At 40.0% G+C, this 21,949-nt stretch overlaps 1 protein-coding gene across 1 annotated transcript; it reads left to right on the forward strand.

Moving 5' to 3' along the window:
* Nucleotides 1–1,062: 1,062 nt before the first annotated feature.
* IRAK1BP1 (interleukin 1 receptor associated kinase 1 binding protein 1) lies at nt 1,063–13,109 on the forward strand (the record flags this gene model as incomplete). The annotated part of the gene is made up of 4 exons (XM_084202611.1): nt 1,063–1,329; nt 7,842–7,907; nt 11,734–11,864; nt 12,839–13,109. The coding sequence occupies 4 exons, from the start codon at nt 1,063–1,065 to the stop codon at nt 13,107–13,109; spliced, it is 735 nt and encodes a 244-aa protein (XP_084058737.1).
* Nucleotides 13,110–21,949: the final 8,840 nt, after the last annotated feature.

Below are 21,949 nucleotides of genomic sequence, written 5' to 3' on the forward strand. Positions count from 1 at the left end.
GTGGATCATGGGCCCCATGGCAAAGTAGGCCAGCTGCATCCTGGGCTGGATTAGGGGAAGCATTTCCAGCAGATCAAGGGATGTATGTGATCCTTCCCCTTTGCTCAGTATTGGTGAGGCACACCTGGAATGTTTCCTTGATTCCCAAGACAAGGAAGATATGGACATAATGAAGAAAGTGCAACAAAAGGCTGTGAACATGATGAAGGGACTGGAGCATCTTTCTTATGAAGAAGGGCTGACAGAGCTGGAACTACAGCCTAGAAAAAGAACAGGGAGATCTTATCAGTCTATATTTAGATGCCTGATGGATGGAAGACATGGAAGCAGGCTGCCTTCAGTGTTGCCCTGTGAGAGGACACAGTGGGCAGAGATTAAAACACATGACACTCCAGGTGAACATAAAAACCCTCTATTTTTTACTCTGAGCATGGTCAAACACTGCCTTGGGTTGCTCAGGTTCTGCAGTCTCCATCTTTTGAAATATTAAAAATTCAACGGTACATGGACCTAGGCAGCCTGCTGGGGCTGACCCTGATCGGGCCAGGGCGTGAGCCTTGTCCTCCTGTCGTGGCTCGGTCACTTTCATGGCTGGGTACCACACTGCCATGGCAGCGTCCCCTCGGCGAGCAGCAGAGGGACTTCCCAGGCCACCAGCGACAGGATAGGAGGATACAGTCTTAAACTGCACCAGGGAGGTTTAGGTTGGACATTAGGAAGAATTTCTTCACAAAAAGGGTGATTATAAATCAGAAGGGAGTGTCCAGGGAGATGGGGGAAGTCACCCGGGAGATGTTTTAGGAAAGACTGGACGTGCCACTCTGTGCCACAGTTTAACTGGCATGGTGGTGTGCGGTCATAGGTGGTTTAATTGGCATGGTGGTGTGCGGTCATAGGTTGCACTCGATGATCCCAGAGGTCTTTTCCACCCTTAACGACGCCGGGACGAGGCCGGCCCCGGCGGGAGCGGCGGGCTCCGGGCCCGCGCGGCGGCGGTCGGGAGCTGTGACGTGGCGCCCCAGGGTTGCCATGGTGCCGTGAGGGGCCGCCATAGCCACGGCCATGGCGCCGCCCGCGCCGCCCCCCTCTCGCGTCTTCGCTGAGCTCGACCTGGCCCCGTCCCCGGCCCCGGAGGGACGCGTCGAGCCTGCGGCGCTGCCCGGGCGGGAGGTGCACGTGAGCGGCAGCGCGGAGCTGAACGCCCGCCCGGACCGGGCGCGGGTGTCGCTGCGGCTCGGCAGCCGCAAGGAGGCGGCCGTGGCGGCGCGGAGCAGCGTGTCCCGCCGGCTGCAGTACATCGCCCACACCGCCCGCCTGCACGGCATCCCGGTGAGCTCCGGCCAGGGGGAGCTTCCCCAGGGGGAAGGCGAGGGGGGCAGCAGGCGGGGCAGTTCCCGGTTCCCGGTCCCGCTCGGCAGCCGGCAGAGTGCGGCGCCGTCCCGCCGGAGCGGCCCTGAGGAGAGGCGCCCGCTGTGCCGCGGGCCTCGGTGCCGGCGGGAAGCAGGGGAGTGACGGGTTTGGAGCTCTCGGTTCTCTGCCTTGGGAACCGCTGGGAAAGCCTGCCTGTCTTTGGAAGGCTGCAGCCATGCCAGCCCCAGCGGAAAAGGTGGAATGTTGGTACTCGCGTTTTCCACCAGGTTGCTTGTGAAGCTTGAGGAAGCCGTCCTGCTTCGACTCTCACTGTGGTGGAATCGCCGTCCATGGAGGCGTTTAAGGAGAGGCTGGACGTGGCTCTCAGTGCCATGGTCTAGTTGACATGGTGGTGTTCAGTCTAAGGGTGCACTCTATGATATTAGAGGTCTTTTCCAACCTTATTCTGTGATTTGTTCGTGTAATGCAGCATTCGCCCGTGCATGCGGGTGAAAATGATAAAGTTGTACACAGCAGCATAACCTGTACCTCTGTGTGTGAGAGTAACTGTGATGACCAGAGTTTAGCAGCAAAGAGCTCTTTCCTCTCTCTCTTTCTTGTTCTACTTAAGTAGAGAGGTTTTGAAAAACATGTGATATGATCAAGATAGCTGAAGTGACAGAAGCCCCTTGTGGACCCAGAAAGTTTCTTTACCACAATGAGTGTTTTAGCCTCTGAAAGCAATTTTGCAACAATGAAAAAAGCATAGACTTACCTTTAAAGCTCTGTCCAAACAGTAAATGCTCCATAAGGGTGACATTTGTCCTAACAATTGTGCTGATGATGTTTTTGGATTTTGCAAAAGAGTTTTGGACAGTTTTCCACACATAGGGCTCTTAAAAACAGAAAAAACCTGGTCTTTTATGGAATAAGCAGTTGTTTTCAAAAGATACTTTTTATTGAAGTTCCCTAGGAGGTTTGTGCCTTTTGAGTGTATTCACAGTTAAGCTGGGGGGAAAAGGAGATGTTCGAGTTTGCTATGAAGACCAGATTATTCAATGGAGTGAAAAGGAATTGCAGAAGGGTTTCCTGATACTGCATGATGGTACAGTGCAAGTCAGAGTTAGTAAATACAAAGTAAGAGAGTAAGTTACTTGGCCTAAACAGTGATGTGCCCTCAGTGAAATTGCATGCCCACATTTCAGATGCTGCATGCGTTTGAAGATAAGTACTGGCACCAGCTTTCATTCCCAAACAAAATAGCATTCCGTGGGGTTTTTTTGAAACTATTATGCTGTCGCTGTAGCATCTATACAGATTGTTCAGGAATAAAGAAGGCAGTAAAGAAGACCACTTAGCCCCTGAAAAAGCTCATATTGCAGCTCTGTGGCTAGATGACAAAGGGACATGGAGGCTGCTTTAGGCTAGGTATTGATCATGGCTGGGTGCATGTCTGTCACAGGTAGCATTTGTCATGGGTTCCATTGCCATTGGGATGACTTGTTCAGCCAAAACTGGTGCATTTTTGTAAGGGATTACAGGTTAAATGCCTTCAGTGCCTGTTAAGTGAGTTAACAGGAGTTTAAAGAAGTGGAGAAGAAGAGAAAGAATGGGAGAAGACAAAGCAATTCGCCATGCATTTGTTCTTATTAGTAGAGAAAATGTTAACCTTTGTACCCATCACCGTGGTGAGTTATCAGATTATGGGGCATTTTTGTCCTGACTGTAATTAAATAGTTCTTCAGAGCATGGCTGTATTAGAAAAGATAATTGCAGATATTTACCCTACAGTGACTCTGAACAACTGACTTCCAGTTTTGACTTGATACTGATTGAATTGGGACAGCCAGGAGCATCCAACATGTAGTGGCTGGCACACAACAAGAGCAGGCAGGGTGTTAAATAGGTGAGTGTGCTTTAGAGGGGCTGTGTGCACCACTCCAGGCTAGAAAAAAGGATTGTAAACTGAAGTACGACTTGGACAAACATATGACTTTATTTGGGTTTATAACAGTCAGGTTCAAAAAAGTAATGTGAGCAGGCAAGCAGGGTGGAGAGTGGGCTGTTTTTACAATGTGAGAGTATTCGGTGTCTTATTATAGTTACAATAATTTAACAGAAATCTTTTTCTCTTAAGATGCTGTGTGTTGGAGAATGGAAATGTTCTTTCCACTTAGTTGAGAGACTGTGAAATGCTGCTTGAGTTGTGGGTTTCTCAGTGTTAGCAAAGTGTTAGCTCTAGGGAACTCTGAGAAAAACAACATGAAGTTATTTTTTTTCAGAGTAGTTCCCCACGGTATAATTTTTAGTGCTTTGTTTCATCCAGTTTTAAATCACTCTACTGCTGGAGCTTTTATTTGCCTTGCAGCTTTTCCACTAACAACTCTCACTGCTGGCAATTTGTTCTTAACTGCGTTTGCTAACTTCACTTGCAGCTAATACCATTCTAGACAACTGTAAAATTAACGTCTCTTCACAGTCCCCATATGGTTCTAGTTGTTGTGAGCTTATCTAAGGCCTCTTTAGAAATCATCTAACTATGCTATATATTTATTTTAATTAATCCACAGAACAATTTTCTTAACCCTTATTGTTGCTATAGTAGGAAGTCTGTGAGATCAGAAGTGCATAACCTTTGCAGCAGCAGGAGCTTGCATTAGCAGCTTCTCAGGAGGCCTGGGGGCAGCACCTGATTTCCATATACATTTACACAGGATTTTAATCAGAAATAGATGCACATAGTGGCATTTATTTATAGAGTGCTGTAAGTATATGCAGCACTTCAGAGCACAGAATGTGGTTTCCCCATTGATTTTACCTTCCCTGCAGCCTTTAAAGCCATCTCCCTTAATCAGCCCAGATGCTCAAAAGTAACATTTTCTTCTCTTTCTCTAGAAGCAAACAGATTTTATATTTGCCAGCTATGATTAATATGGGGAGTGGTGTGGAGATGACACTTGTTTTCTCTAATGGCTATATCTCACTCTTGGCATTGGCACCATGTTTAAAATAACAGTGATAATATTTGTTGTACCTGTCAGAGTGTTATAGAACAAAACAAACCATCTAGCAAAATATATCTGGTAGGCTCTGGGTTAGAGATTGTCTGAACTGGGATACCTCCCTTGGATTTATATGCAATATTCTTCATATTTCAAAACTTATTCAGGAGTCACAGTTATGGATGCACATCCATACAATCAGTTTAAAAGGTTTTAAAGTTTGCTCACTTAGTTGCAAAATCTTCCAATGACAATATATACCTGACTGAAGGTAAAAACCTGTGTAAGGCATCGCCTTTTTTTATATTACTACATATTTAAAGAAATATTTCCAGAGTATACCCTGCATTTGCTGAGTACAAATATGCTTTTTGTCTTTCTTGTAATAACTGTTACATATACTTCTGTTATTTCTTCTTTAAGCAGCAGAAACTTTTTCACCATAGGTTTTTGGGTTGTCATTCTGTCATCTCATGCCAAATAGACCAGACAGAGTGTGGAGATGAGAGGCTGGAGCACAGCTACCCAATCCCAAAAGGTGCTCACCATCCTTAACTATCTGGTGACACTGTGGATGACTGTCAGGAGACAGGAGTGTGCATCCTGTCAAGGCTCAAGCATCCTGTCAAGACAGTCAAGGCTCTCATTAACCATTTCCATAGTGCCCAGAACAAAAATGCTATGATCAGATGGAAGAAGCTAACTCTTTTGATTGTTCAGATATCTTTCTTTTTGATAATGTGAAGTTATACTGGATATATCAGTTCAAATGTAGAGTAGATTTTAGGAGACATTTTCAAGTGTCTCCAGATATTTTTTCTTTACAGTTACACATATCAGCATACATTACCCAATGGGCATTAGCATACATTCCAAACTATAAACACTTTCCCTTGCTCAGGCTTGGCTTGTGTGTCATAAAAAGGTCTCATAGTTTTGTTAAGTCATTAGCCAGGAGCAAAACACAATTTTATGTGCAGATGGGCTGTTCTCTTAGTGTGTTGTTGCATACTTGTCTCCTTGAAGTGTGCTTTTGCTAACTTACCCATTTATTTTTTTTCCTGTTCTCTTCTGGGGAAAAGAGCAGTCATTCCTATAACCAGCCAATGTCATGAGGGTGGACACAATGGTCCTGTGACTAAGACATTGTTCAGAAGTAGTGGATTGGAGGAAGGGCTATAAAAGTTTGTGGTCAGTTGTGTTCAGAAAATATAAAGCAAAGCAATTTCTGGACTTGATATGCTCAATGGGATATTGACTATCTTTTTTATTTTTGCTTATTTTAGAGTGCCTGAAGCAGTGATGTGATGCCACATAAAAAATTGGCTTTATAAGCAGAATTCACAAGTGTGATTCTGTTAAGAGTTGTTCAATGGCTTCTGGGGTGATTGAGATACCAATATTGTATATTGGTTTAATTATTTTGTGTGATTCTTGGCCCACAGCTTTAGAAAATGGAGCAAGTTATTCCGGGTGTCCAGAACACCTGAAGTGCAGCTTTCCCTAAGTCACAGTGAAAAGTATTTCTTCTGTGGGTATTGCAATCAAATGGGTATTTCCTCAGCCAAAATATGATTAGTAGACATAAACAGTAGGGAAGAAAAATTTTTGCTTTTGAAGTAGTCTCAGTCGTGATTCCAATTTAAAATTCTGTTGTCTCCTACCTGTCTTTTCCATATCTTTGTGTGAACACAGTCACAAATGGAAGCAAAGTATCTAACAGAAAATGTATCACAGAGGGCCACCTTGTTATGACTTCAGCAATTATTTCATCCATTTATCTTCAGTAGCACATACAACTACTGTCACATTTGGTGGCATTAAAATTCGCTGTGAAGGAAATTTTGTAATACGTGGTGCAAAATGATCTTTCACTCTGTAATATTGATCTTGCCATAGCGGCTTGGTGCCACGGGATGGCAGTGTCCTTAAATACACAGGAACCTTGGGAGGGCACAGCCAAATTCCAAGGCTTGGATCTGCTCAGCAGGGAAGAGAACCTGTTTTTAAAAAAGATTAAGGAGAGGGGACAGGGCAAAACAAATGCATTTTTTCTATGTTTACAGTTGTGTTACAGCACAGCTATTTCTGTAAGATACGAGTTGTAGTAGTTTGTGTTTTCTGTGTGGCAATTTCTATAAGATACATGAAACCTCTGGGGAAAAATCTTTCTTGGCAATTGTAATTGAATTCTGTCATAAATAGTAAGATTTACCCCATCCTGTAAATTAAATGAGCTGTTGGTGCTAGACTGTCTTGATCACTCTTTAGCAAACCCCAGCCCGCCATATAAAAGAAAAAATGCAGCTTTTATGGACTACTGGCCCTTGCTAATCCTTGCCCTTACTAGAAGAGACTTTCTGAAAATATCTAAAGATAGTACTGTTGTGCTTAAATTTGAGCACTACCAATCGATCATGATACAAATTTTGACATTTCAGTTTTTTGTAGACTTTTATTCAATGGTAATAAAACCATATAATATTTTAAAAGGAAAATGCTTCTCATGGTTAATATCATTTGCATAAACTTATGCATGCATGCCTGCTACATGATAAACTTGAAGACTTGAGCATCTGTAGGAAATACTCTGACACAAAGCATCTTTTGAATGTCAGCATTGAAGAAAATATTTCCTATGCACATAAATCTAGTAAATAAAACTTCTTTAGTAACTGGAAGGTTGGTTATCTGCTTTACTACAGTTCATAGGTGTTACATGCAAAGCTGCAATTAAACTGTAGGCTGTGCTTTTTTGGCAATGTTAATTTCACAATAAATTTTTCGTTCAAACTGTTTACTGCAGAGCGAAGTGGGTGGAAAATATGTGACTGTTAGACCAGTAGCAAGCTGGTCAAATATTCACATGTAACTGCAGTTATTCTGTATCTTCCTGTGTTCAGTATCTTATTTATGTGTCCTACAGGATTTGCTAGTGCTCTGTGCAGCCATTATGTTGACCAATGTAGCTGCTGTTTATGCCAAGGCATCACTGGTGGAACAGCCTTTTTCAAGGGTTGCCATTATGCCAGAATAATAGCAGTTCAATCTTTGTTCATATGACCTTGCTACAAGCTGCTGCTGCTGCTAAAATATCTTAAAATAGGGGCCTAAAAAGCATTTCTCACATGCTAACTTTCTAAAAGCAATTGAAGCTGCTAGATTTCTTGTACCAGGTGAATTTACAGTTACACACTAATACACACAGCTTCTACCTAGCAGCTACTTTTATGACCTAATTGTTCTCTTCAAGGGAATAGCAGCAAAATCACATTATAGAGCTACTGTATAATTGACTTAGAATAATTCAAGAAATCTTCAACATCCAGCTAGTTTTTAACTGAAGATATTTGCATGGAAAATTCAAAATTTCTGTTGCAAAGTCATAAGTAATACGCCAAAACAGTTCAGCTTTTATAGGACACCATGTACATACAGCAGATGCTTAATTTCTGTCTTTTAAGGTTATATTCCTCTACTTTGTTTTAGGAAGAAAATATGACTGTAACAGAAGATTTTAGTAGAGTAGAAAATACTTACCAAATGGAAGCAGAGGTATGTATTTGACCTAACCAAAAATAAAAATAAAATTAAAGAATAAGAAGTGTGTCAAGGACCTATAAAAATTTGCAGACTATCTTTTCTCAGTCCCAGGAACATAATAGCAGCATAGTCCAAAAAAACTATTTAAGGACTGCAGTTCATAGCAGAGTTCAGCTGCAGTCTTCTGTTGTGTGCAGAACTTGTTTTCCTCTCAGATGAATGTGTGCTTTTTAAATGTTACTTGATGCTACAGACTGGCATATTTGGTTCTGGGGCAGTGTAAGCAAACCAACGATTCTGAACTTTCCTTCACCTATAGCCCTTCCTGCCCTCTGCTTCTTGCAAGGCATTGATGAGTTCAGAAAGCTGCCCCAGTTAATAACTCTTTTTTTTCCCCAGCTCAGCTTTCTTTTTTTTTTTTTTTTCATTATTTTATCTTCTTGAACTGGGAGCAAATGCAAGATCTGCTTAGGCCACAGTTGCAGAGCACCTGGACTTTGGTCTGTTCTGTACAACTCTGCCATCAGCTTGCTCTAAGTAAAGTAAAGGTAATTGTTTCCTGGGTAATTGGCTCAGAATTTTGTAGGTAAAAAGTGCTCTGTGAAATGCAGATATTATGGGAATAATCCCATTTACTTCAGTATCTGCTAAGGAAAGTATATATTTGCACATTCATGCCATAGTAGGAAATAAATGCTGTGCTTGAAACATTCACTGAGGGAAATTATGTGTGTTCAGTTAATGTTTTTTTTTAGACCATAAAACTTTAATCACTACCCAGCAAGTTTAGAGATCCTTAGAAAGTAAACCTGGAAGCCTGCAATAAAATGATAGCTGGTTTATAGAGCTGTGGTTTAGAGTCTCCTTAAACAGGTTCAGCCTCCTTAGTTTGCTTGCTTTAAGGCATATTCTCATCTAAATAACACCAATAAATACAGAAATGATTGAGAATTTGGAGAATCCAATTTTAAAATGAGTCTTAAGATACTTAAATGGTGTGCATTCGTGTTCTGAATGACTTCAGCTTCGTCATGGAGACACCTACTACCTTGAGAGCTTAAAGCACCATGTTTTAGATGACCTGTCCTTAAAAATTAATAAAACCCTATTATTAATTATTATATGGATTGTTGTTTAGGCTACAGACAAGCTTAGGCTTACAACTTCAGTCTTAAGTGGTAACTTAACCAATTATCTGTCTTCTGCTATTAGTTTTTATACAGCAAGGAGTATATGTGGAAAGCTAACTGCTTAGATTTAGTGTTGATTTGTAAGCAGCTTGGACCAGCTGTAATTGCTGTTGCAAAGTTGTGTGGTTGCCTGGGATCCCCGGGGGTTGGAACTGGAAGAATCCAGCCATAGTGCTGCTGTTTTGGCTGCCCTGCCCACTGAGGCAGCAGTGTGGCCACTCTTAATGCAGAGATCAGTCTCTCCTTGCTTCTTCCTTTATGTATATCCTTGTTTCATTAGTGTAGCTTCATAAACCAGTGAGGTTCCATTGACAAGCATGTTTGCCTGCTTTAGCAATGTAAATGAATTTAAAACTCACTTCCCTGTTAAAGTTTGCCATTATATCTGTGTTATATGTAAAGCCTTGGATGTCCTGTTTTACTTCATTCTGTAAACTCTTTACCATTTGTCTCCTGTAAAGAATTTCTAGAAGACTGAAAAATTCCCAGGCGTGTAGCTATTTAAAAGTATAATGAAGAATTCAAGATATTCTTTCAGCTGTAAGGAGATAATTTTAATTCATGTTATAACAAAGGAAAATATTCAGAAGAATGAAGTTGTTTATAAGATCACAAAGCTTTATAATATCTTTATCATAATAGTTCATTTATTGCATGATGTTCTCATGGGAGGAAGATTATGTTGGTTTTGTGCATTTCTTATTACACTTGCCTCCTTAACTTCTTGTCATTTGCAGCCTTATCCAAACCTTGGCATGTCTCTATAGTTTTGCATAGCTTCGTGTTACTTTTTTCACACTTTTTAACCTTAATAACTGACAAAGTTAAAACATTTATTTGCATTTTTTAATGTTGAAGTATTCTTTCTAATTGTAAGTGGAATGTATTAGATGTAGCTCTAAATGAAAATTGTGATTTCTTATTTTTTTTAGGAGGGGGAAAGAGCAAAATCAGCTATTGCACATTTGTTTTCTGCTCCTGAGGGTACCTGATCAAGTGGGGGTTTTTTAACAGTAAAGTTCCTGAGTGCCCAGAAGTGCCCCAGTCTGAGCAATTTATCTCCTGCTTAAGACCCATAGCTCTTCTGTTTCATCTTTTTTTTTTTGTTTCATCCCCTAAAATAAACAAGTCTTGTAAATGCTGATGGCAATCTGGAAAACACTATGACAGTCCTCATAGTGAGACTTTCCACAAAACACAGCTATGACAGTTTCCTGGCAAAACATCACAGGGGGATGTGTGCCTTTTATTTGTATGGCAAGAACTCTCACTGAAGAAAAAACTGCAGGTGTTGCCTCATCTTCAGTTTCTGTTCAATTGACACTGCACCTTTCAGAGCCACTGAACCAGTGCAAGGATCCAAGCCAGGATAAGGTTCGGGTACTACACCAAAAGGCTATCAAGGGTAACAAGATGGGAGCATTAATTACTTTTTACCTTACTCTGCATATGAAGTAGCTCCCTCCTGCCTCACTGAGAGACTCAGCTTCCTTGAATTATCTCATTGTGCACAAGGTAAATCTCTGGTGTGCACACAGGAAGCTGCTGCAGTGCCGCTGACATGCTGCAACTGGGATTTCTATGTCATATCCCTTCACTGGGGTAGAGTGATGCATAGACTGCAGCAGCCATGGGGCAACTGTGCGTCCCACATGTTGGCAGTAGAATTTTCTTTACTGCAGGTTTTTTCTTCCTTTCCTGTGGAAGCTGTATTAGTATGCAAAAAGAAGAGAGTTGGGGATAAGAGAGAAGGTGAACCTGAGTCATGGTGAGAGCACGGTACTGGAAGTGAAGATGAGGTTTTAGGTTTTTTTAAAAAAAAGTTAGGGATCCAGGATTTCTGATTCCTGAATGCTGTATCAGCTCAGTGTCATTGCTTCAGTCCCGGCAGCTGTGCTTTGCCACAGAGAAAAGCTGGCTTCTGCCTGGAAAATTGCTGCCTGGCTGGACTTTCCACCAGGAAAACTCTTGGGCTCTGGATCCAGGGCTGATAGTGATTGCTGCTTCTTAGCATTTGGGAAGGACCTGAATTCCTAGTGCATTTTCATTTAATGCTTCTTAAAGCCAGCGACTGTTCGTTGTTTAAATTGTTTTTAATCAAAGTCTGAAGTGCCCAGTTCCCTCTCAGCACTGCAGTGAGTCTGTTCAGACAGCGTAGGAGCCCACTGCAAGCTGAACTGGGCTCAGTTGAGCTTAATCTCATAGCTGAGGTTTCTTTAATCTAATGCTCGGAATTAAAATGTATTTTTCCTTCATGCACAATGTTTTCCACATCATTGTATGAGCTTCTGCATAATTAACATCTAGCAATCTAAGAAGGGATGAATCAGGATGCATCTAGTTATGTGCACCCGAGCACAGTCATTCTTCAGATTGTCTGCATACCAAGAATTCCGCATTTCCTCAGGAAGGGATTTCTTAATCCTCAGTTTTAAACTATATTAGAACTTCTTTCTGTTGCAAACCTAATGCTAGTCTGTAGGGCTATATAGAAGTCTTATAAGTTCGTAAATGTTGGAGTGGTGTATGGCACTAGTATGTTCAGTTACCTTGTAGATATCTGGTCTTACGCTGATTTAAATAAAAGTGTTGAGTTATAGTGGAAAATGAAAATGCTACTCATATGATGTCTGTTCACTCACTCCCAGGTCTGTATCATATTCAGTGATTTTGGAAAAATGCAGAATGTTTGCAATCTACTCATTGAAAAGTTAGGAACCTCTGTTACCATCAATCCACCTCATTTCTACCATACACCAGAAGCCATAGACACACTTCGGTAAGTTCTCTCACACGCCAAAAGTCTTACAGCCTCAGTATGAATACATAATTTATGCTGTTTGCACTGGGAGCAAGTTGTTTCCATCACACCTATTAATATTTATGTTAGAGATTTCAGTATTTAAGTATAACTTACAAGTTAATGCTGTTCAGCCTAGAAAATAGAATTTGTTCTTGTCCCTGTGCAAGAGCAGAATGTAAAAAAATTATTTTCTCACTAATTTCCATTGGAGTATAATCTGCTGTGAATCTTAGGTCAACAGAATTTGTCTTTGATTACATCATCATTCGTAGATTTCATTTGTATTTATTCATGAGGGTGCAAGTGTGTTAAGTATCTTTGCCAATTCCCATTACTATTAGCTGACATAATCTGGAAAGAACCATGTGTGGCACTTTTCAGCATCAAAACATGCTGTCCTGAAGCTCACAATCTTGATCTGGTTTAAGCATTGATTATTCACAGTCCAGGCTTTTCTCACTAAGTGGGAGGGACAGAAGGAAGTTTAGTCTTGGTTGGGGTTTTGCCTCTTGTAAGAAAAGAACTGCCTGGTCCAAGCAGCAAGCTTAATTAGCTGCTGTTAAAGGTTCCAGAGATGCCAAAAGTGAATGTCAGAGTGTCAGAGGTATCTACAGGAGATCAGGAAATCTGGCCAGTGACATTAAGCAGTTGCTAGTATACCTTGCAGCTGAGCCACTGAAATGCCTGGAGCAAGGGTTGAACTCAGGTGGATGCCTGCAGCATGCCTGCGTTAGAAATGCTTGATCTCATCAGAATTAGTGAGGATGCTGACATTGCCTCCACACACTGTCCCCTCAATACCAAAGCTGTGGCTCAGAAGCTGGGGAAGGTGATGTGCCTTAGCATCTCTGCATTACAAAACCTGCAACGTTAAAAACAAAAAGCTTGGCAGGAACGCTGGTACATCGGTTGAACCTGCTTGTTATTGTGCTGCTGCTTCCACCTCTCAGCCGCCAAGTGTGTGTCACTGCCGTGGGAAACACACGCCGGAAAGCCCAGGAAGTCTGTCAACTGTTTGGCCAGGCATTGGGAAAGCCTTTACTGATAAAAGAAGAGGAAACAAAAGAATGGGGAGGCCACATAGACAGTCACCTGTCACTCTCTGCTGATTCACAGACTCTTCAAGAAAGAATCCAGAATGCTACTGCTTATGCGTCATGTAGAGTGTTTGCTGCGTTTGAGATTAAGGGAAAAGAAAACAGGAGAAGCAAATTGCCCTAGAAACCTTCAAATTCTACACATCTTAATAAAATTTTTATGCTTTCTTGTGATTTCTGTCTTATTTTACTTCATTCTTCTGGTAAGTCTATCCCCTAAAATTGAGGTTACAGTTAATTCTGAAAGTACAGTTCACAACTGCTTACTTTTTTTCCTGGCTCCTGTAAACAGCAAGATATTTGATGTACAAAACGTTTGGCACACCTGGCTGAAACTGTGCTATATCTGAAACTGCACTTACCTTTCCTCCCAAAACTGGAAGGAAATTAATCCCCATTGCTGAGTCATGACAAACTGAACATGCATTGTGTTTGCTTCTGACAAAAGTGAGTGTCCAGCATAAAACCTGCTTAGGACTGTTTTATTTCATCATAGGAAAAAATACGCATTTTATCCTGGTGTCTGTTTGCTCAGTTTTAAAAAGGACATCTGTTATCTGGATGTACATTACACTGAAGTACTCAGTCATGAGGGTAGAGTTTTTTCAACCATGGCTGCATAATGTATTTTGATCCATCATATCCACTGAAGTAGGTTTCCATATCAGGGTGATACACCTGAGAAAAAAATATTTCAAGTTGAAGAAGCATCAGAATTGGCAATAAACATAAACTGATACTTAAATGATGTACTGAAGTTACTACATTGTTTGAAAACTCCTGATGAGTTTTTAATGTACAGAGGTACTCTCAGTGGCATTTTCTGTGTACCATAACCAAATTTCTGTCATCAGAATAGCAGCTCTCTCCAAACTTTACAAATGTTGAACAGATCTCATGCAAGCTAGATTTACACCAGCATTGGTGTTTAAAATCAGCCTGTTTCTTACTGAAGTAGTTCCCACTTGTGTTGCTCTAACTTATGTACCTCTAACGCTTGTTAGAGGTATTTGGTATTTCTTTTAGCTGGATCAGTTATCTAATCCAATGAGGCAGCAGGAACAGTAAAGAAGCAATGGGGGGAATGGTAAAGACAGACCCAGGCGATGGCCTTAGGTCCGACATGAAGATGCAAACCCCCCAAGGACAAATCAAGCCTTGTCGTGATGCAGGAAGCCTACAGTGAGTGGCTCAGAACTGCCAGCTGGGAAAGGGTCATGACAAATCTAAGCATTTTCTGATCTCTCAACTCTTTAAGAAATTACTGTGCCTGTTAGGCTGTACAAAAGGCAATCCACAGAGCTTTTGAACTAGAAGCATGGCTCACCATCTGTTATTAATCTCAGCTAGACAACTTTGAAATACCTGGTTTTGTGAGCTTGTTACCAGTAGTTTCTCTAATAATCTGCATGGAGAATTAACCTGCCATGTGGGTGAATAAAGCAATTTGATACCTTAAAAGCTAATTCCACAAGGTAAATATTTAAGATGAAGTATCTGTTTCTGCTGATGGAATATAAAGGAAACTGAAGGTAGCCAGGTAACTTGACATAGTGGAAGGTGCATTTTTCAGACAGTGTGGGCAGAATCCAGTTTTAAATATTTATGATACTCATCTGGAACAGCATAGTTTCTGCTCCTAAATTCAGGCATGTTGCCATATTCTATATTACAATTGGTGGCTAAACCAGAATGGACTGAACTAAGGTTTCTCCCAAATAAAAGAGGTGATTGTGTCACATTGCGGCTGAGAGGGGTCCTTTCTGTGCAGGAGCACAGTGCTGAGAGAGAGCATGGAGAGTGTTCAGGCTAGTCTGACTTACACAGTTCCTTTGGGAGGTTTTCCCAAAAGGCAGAGGAATGTGCCAATTTGAATCTGCTCTGTTTGACCAGACCAAGTGTCTCCTGTTAGGCGGATGGTTCATCCACTTGCTGTTTTTTTAAATACAAAGACCCTGCCACTGTCCACAGAGAAGGCATCCACAACAGCATTGGGGTCCCTTTCGAAAAGCCACTTGTATGTGGCATGCATGCCTGAAGGCTGTTTTCTGGCTCAGTCTCAGACTAGTCTAAAAACCGGGTGTGCCTTGCATAAGCCGGGAATCAAAAGCTTCTTCAACCCTGATACACAAAACAGAATTTTTGGCTCACTAAGAGTTTCGCAGTTAAGAAAGGAGACATTCTTCAGTCTGGGCAGCAGCTGAGCAGGAGCTGTTTGAAATGGAGATTTTTTCAGAGTAGAATTGAGAAACCAACATACTTTGCTAGATCCCCAGAAATCACAAAACAAAAGTCTGTCTGCAACAGCCTATATATAATGGAAATCAAGTTGCTAAGGCACTTACAAACCTCAGCAGTTGGATACTTTAATGTGGGTACTACCTGAGTTTGGTAATTTTTTAGCTTCAAAAACCCATGCTTGAAAGTACAGCAGCAATTTGTTTTTCTGCTTTCTATTAGTTTTCACTAACTTTGCATCCTAGCTAGTATCTATTAAGCCAAAGGTCAGCCAGCTTTTAAACATACAGGATAACAATCAAGTTGCAACTGAATAAAAATAAATACTACCTCTAATCCCATAATAACTGTTATCTCTTCCTCAGAAACATAAGCTGTAGATTTGCCAAATCCATTTGCTTTGTTAATTAGAATTCGATAGTAAGGAGTATATTTTAGATCCTGTAAAAATAGAAAGAAAATAAAAAGCCTCAAAGAGAGATGATGACTAAAGATTACATATTATAATCAGTTAACTTTCAGTGGGCTTACAGAACCTAAATTCCCTTGAGATACATGTGTGTATATATATATATATATGTGTGTGTATATATATAGCCAGTTCATTTTTATTTTTACCAATGTCAGAATTAAATATAAAGCAATCAGAACTGCAACACACAAAGTTCTTGGGATATCTGAAATATTTTTTAAGAGTCAAGAGTTTAATTAACCTTTTTTTCCCCACAGACCTTGCAAGAAACAAGACTTAAAATATCCTTGCTTTTTGTACATAGGCCCAATGGCAATCTGCTACCACCCTTTTACCTTCACAAGTGACAACTAAACTCCAAGAGAGGAAGAGAAGTTCAGAACATAATGCCACCTCCAACAACCATGGTCCCTGGAAAGAGCTAAGGCAACTTCTATGTGGATATATACATGAATCTTCCAACAAAGAAGTGCCTATGAAAACAAATCCTGGGCCAGGGAATATGGGCCATGATATTCGCTGGTATCCATAAACACTCCTGCCCTAAGTAACCCACAATCTAAACACAAAAAAGCGATGGATGAATACAGATGGAGTTTATGAAACAATCAGTATCGATCAATGAACAGGCAGTGGCCTCTGCTCAGTGATTTCATAAAGATCTGGAAGGCAAGGAAAAGGTGGGCTGAAAACCTGGCTGATGTTTTGAGGGATTTACAAGGACCAAGCTTCAGCCTAAAGGTCAGAAGACATTTTGCAAAGTGCTTATGACATGAAAGGCAAAGGCAATTAAAACCTCAAAAGCAGCAAAGACGCTTAAACCCCTTGTCATCACTCTTGAAATTAAAACAATAAAGATGAACACAAGGCCGCTGGGACAGCAGAACAATGTAAGGTACATAAAAAGAATCAATGTCTGCTGGGAAATTCTTGGGGGTTCAGCTGGTGATAACACTACTGAGAGGAGAAAAGAAAGCAAGGATGCAGGTGTTTTAGAAGCCAAAGATGAGGGACAGTTGGATTAAAACTACATCAGGGAAGGAACCAAATGCACAAAATGGGACTGAATGTCAGTTCCCAGCTGAACATGAATTTTCTGCTACAGGCAAAGATTTTCATGTTTTCCCCATTTTTAGTCCTCTGACTTAATAATTAGTGTCTTCCTGCCACTTAAGCAGCATGTCACTGGCATGCTGCCACAGTATGCAGCACTGCATTACCAGATTAGCACTGTCAACAAAGATTTAGCATTGATTTTCAAATACAAGGACTTAAGTAAGAGAAATTCAAAGGCTTTAAGAATTTTAACAAAAATATGTTTTTAAATAGATTTACACTCCAAGCAACCTGATCCTCAAAAACATTGCTTTTTCACTTTTAAACACAAAGCATTACTTGCATTTCTTAAGTGCAGTGAAGATGCACCCATTATGGATAACCAGATAAAGGACTTAACAGCTTCTCAATTTTAATGACGTGGCAGGAGAAATCCATTCAGACATCATAGGTTGACACTGGTATTACAAATACAACACTGTGTATAAAAAGTGAGTAGTTTTAATTTGAGATATGTCCACTATAGCCCTGTCCAGCAAAGCTTAGCCACTCAGTGATGTAAAAGCCAAGCTATACTGGGAGCACAGTGCAGAAGCAGCAAAGGTACCACAGGTGATGCAGAACTCTGGAGTACTTCCCACTAGGATGGCAGGAAGTTGGTCTGTAACAGTGTTTCTGAGGGTATTTTAGCCTGAGTTATTCTGTGTATATATTAATAAAGCAAGAGTTTAGTACATTCAGACCTGTTTCACTGGAGGATGTCTGGGTTGTAGCTGTTCTTCTGGAGTGTTAGCTTTTACATCCCATCCGACAATGACTCCTGAGTAGCCAAATCTTCTGTGAATTACTACCTGGCCCACACGGAACTTAATATAGTCAGGCTTTGGACTGTGAACATGAACTGATTCTAATTTAACAAAGAAAGAGACTTAGCAAGGATAAAAGTTTGATCAGTTATATTAAACATTTTAACAGAAATTATTCCTACTTCTACCTGAAGAGAACTGATAATTAGATTATTAGGGGAATTAAAGAAGAACAGGTGTTTTGGTTTTTTTCCCCCAGAATATTAATTACTATATTTTACAAAGGAACATCTACTAAGACACTTTTCTATTTGTATGCATTTGATATTACATAGGGATCTTAACAGAGCTTTAGAAAGCATTAACATGTGTATGCATTGACAGTTACTTAAGCCTTACATACAGTATTTTACAGTGCTTACATGTAGTAACTTATTGTGATATTATTTTTTGCCAGTTTAGATCACAGAATTCTTCTATTCAATCTGATTAGGGACTTTTTTCCAGGAACAAAGTGGTCAACTATTTCTTTTTCCTTCTGTGAAATTGATCTAAATCAGTTCATTTGAATCAAGTGAAAGCTGTACCACTGTTTCATAGGTCAATACAAAATACATACACTGATGTATTCAGTAAAATACATACATACAGTTACATCATATTGATACTATTGCACAACACAGGGAAGAGGCCTTGGATTTTGTTTACTGTTTTGTTTACTGAATATTATCAAACATATTTAGAGAGATGAAAAAAGGAAAACAGTCTGCCATTTACAAATTAAGTAAAGAAATCCACTATAGACACCTTATACACATCATAAGTAAAATATGAAAGGATTGCAAAAACTTCAATACCTGCAAGATAAGAATCGGGTTTTGCTTCATTGTCACTGCTTTTAGTTTTGCTCTCTCTGTAGTACCAGTTCCTAAAATGTAAAATTCAACATACAAATAAGTTCTTTAGAAGCTGAGTTTTAATAATAATTAGAAGGTTCATTATCCTAAGTGGGATACTGCAAAGCCTTTGATACAAATTTCTCTACAATTTGAAGCCTGCATGAGTTTTACATTAAAAACACTTTTAAGGAATACACAAGAAAAAGGAATTTCTTCCAACAGGAAAGAGGAAACTAATTTTATAGAGGTGAGCAAACACTATTCTGCACTCTGAAGAATCAGTGTTATGGACAAGGTGTCCAGCAATGAGTCCCTGCCTAAGGCTGCAGTAGATGCAGCTAATCCTTCTGCACTAGACTGAATTTCATCTGAATTTAAAAGGTGGGCAGTAGGGGACATACATGTTTAGAAAGGGGAAATGGCTAACATTTTTCATTGCTGTAGTGATAAAGAGAAAGTGTAAAAAAACAATGAGGAAATGGAACATCTCCTTCTGCTGGCAATGTAACAGCAGCAGTTTATGAACAGAGGAGTTTTGGTAACATTCTGCATCCATACTAGCCAGCAAACCATTGGTGCCAAAGAACTACAGGTTGTCCTAGTCTCCTTCCTCTTTAATGGTGTCTTTCAGTCTTACTCCCTTCACCCAGCCTAGAGGAAAGTGAGAGCAAACTCCTGTGCAAACAATGTTTTTTACAAAAGTTTTGGTTTAGCTCAAATGTGTAGAAAGACTTAATGCTGATAAGTACCTCTTAACAGAAAGAGGAATGGGCAAAATCTTAACATGTCTGTTTTGTTAAAACAGCAGCTAATATAGAAGGTCTCAAATTACATTATTTTTAGGATAACCAGTTCTTTATAAAATATTCAGAAGACTTAACAGCTCCTACTAAATACAAATAATCAGTGGATCATTTAATCTTTGCAGATTTTATCTTTGGATAGGCATGGAGCTTTCCACAAAGTTGAGAAGCAATTTATGGTGAACCTTAGAAGAGCACAGTTTCTGATTCCATTCAAAGACCATTCCCCTAGGTTTTGCTGGGAGCAAAACTAAGTCAGGATCCTCCACAGTTCAGAGGACTTGACACTGTTGATTATTGTACATGGATCAAGCATAAAGGACCTTTGAAGGTTCATACAAAGCAAAACTCTTGGAGTATTTCTGCTGTACAAGAATTAAATCTCACAAATAAGCCCTTCAACAAACTGCAAGAAGTCCATGAAGTCTTCTTAAATTAAAATGGTGTGTATGTATGAATGGATATAATTTAATTTTTCTACTCCAATCATTGTTACATGACCAGTAATCAAAATTCACTACTTCTTAGCCCACAGATTTTCTGTCTGTGATTCCTAATTAAGATTTTCTTGTGCTACAATACAGAGCATAAAATATCCATCCAGTGCTTTAGCATCTGATCCTACAAACATGTAGTTGCTTACAGTCATTAATTTGGCTAATTGTTCTGCCTTCAGAGTCAGATGAATTTTGAGGATAACATGTACAGGATTACTCCCATGAGTTACGTTTAGTTTCACATGGAGTTCAGTTTTGATGTTTGTGTAGAAGGTTCCAGATCAGTCTGAGAAGCAAATGAGAGATATCTCCTCTTTGTCACTTACTTCCCCCACAGCACGCCTTCCTGCTCAGAACAGACCATAGCTGAAATCTCCTAGGTGCAGACAGTAACATCCTACCTTGTCTTCAAGAGCCACAGCTTTAAATGATCTGCCCATGCATCCAGACTCAAGTAAGACCTTGTTGAGATGCTCCAAGAGGCAATTATCCTTTAGGAGTAAAAATGGTCATCATATTGTTTTTAAAACCTTCTCTAATATTCTTATACAGATTTTTAATATTTAAACTTTGAAGTTTCACTTCTGTAGCAAAGAGAAAGAAAGGGTCAGTGACCGTGAACAATTTCTCCTCAAGATTAATATCAACACTGCAAATGAATATTCTTTCAGTCATCACTTGTACCAGTAAACCATACGTACATTTTTGAAAATATAATTTTTCATTACAAGATTGCTTTCTTCCTGTACTTGGACCATAGGAATTGTTAAATTACATTCAGATTCCGCAGCTTCAACTGTTATTCGAGAACAGAGAGCATGAGATATTTTCTAAATGGTGTGCAGAATCAAAAGACTATTAAAAAAGCCTACAGGTTTTTGCATAAATCTAAATAGTAAGTGGTTGACTCATTCCATGAGGCCTGAAAATTATTTCACTCTGGGTCTTTGTGCATAAGCCAAGCTCAGTTCTCTTTTCATCAGACCAATCCTTTGCTCTTCCTGCTTCATGCATTGGATTTCCACAGATGAGCCACACAGCCAGTGCACTGCACAGGCCACATGTACAATATTTGCATGGTTCATGTTAAGATGCCAATGTTTGCCAATGGACATCACTATCAAAAATTTGGATCTGATGTAATAGTCTCCACTTTTTATTTGGAGATATGTGTGTGGGATTCTGTCAATACACAGCTTCTTAATTCATAGACAAAATGGCACTCCTTACTTAGCTCTTAGCTTTGGCACTGCCTTAAGTAATTTACTGTGAGTGAATTTTATTGGTTAAGAGTCTGTACTGAGTCATGCTATGCAAGAAAATATTTTATAACAGTAAATGTTAAAAGGTAATGCAAAATTAGAACTAATGATATGTCACTATAGGACACGAAAGAACACAGGCACACACCTCTGTTCTAAAGGTGAAGAGAAAAGGGGAAATTTATTTTCTGACTCCAACATTTATAGTTTTCCAAAAGTGACAGTGGATTGGAGGGTGACAGTGCCACCTCTCCAATGACACTGGACAAACCAACAGTCCATCACATTTCTCCTCCTCCATAAAAGAATGCAAAACAATGTGTTATTTACAGAAACTGTGTGAGAAAGTTCGCTACAATAACATCAACATCAGAAGGCTTAGAAAATCTTAAAAAATCAGGGCAACAGTGTTATTTAATCAAATGCTTAATTTTCATCTTCTGAAAGGGACATAACCCTTAGTAATGCATATTGGAATGTCCCCAAAAATAATGAGGTTAAGGCACTCATGCAGATTAATAAGATTTTTATGTGAAGAAATCAACAATTGCTATTTGAATTTTGAAACTAAATACAGTCATATTAAGTCACAAAAAAGCCTGAGGTGTGATTTAAATGTTGGTTTTGTATAGGAATAGCCAATCCACCCACACCTCAGCTTTCCAGGACAAAGTGTCATTGGGGATCAGAAAGAGAACTCTCTTACAAATAAATGCAGTAGGGAAGGGGAGTCTTACAACCTTTCTGTTATTTGGATGCGCTCGGCAGAGTCCGTTCCGTACCACTGAGATATGAAATACTGTGCAGGAAGAGCAAAGAGCAGCATGGAAATCTGCAGGGCTGCAGCTGCATTGATGTGAGGCATTCCAACAGGAAGTTTCGTCAGACACTTCACTGTTCCCTACTCTGAAAAGAGGAAGAGAAAAACTTT

This window comes from Fringilla coelebs (assembly GCF_963513975.1).
Source record: "Fringilla coelebs genome assembly, chromosome: 3".
Taxonomy (NCBI): Eukaryota; Metazoa; Chordata; class Aves; order Passeriformes; family Fringillidae; genus Fringilla; species Fringilla coelebs.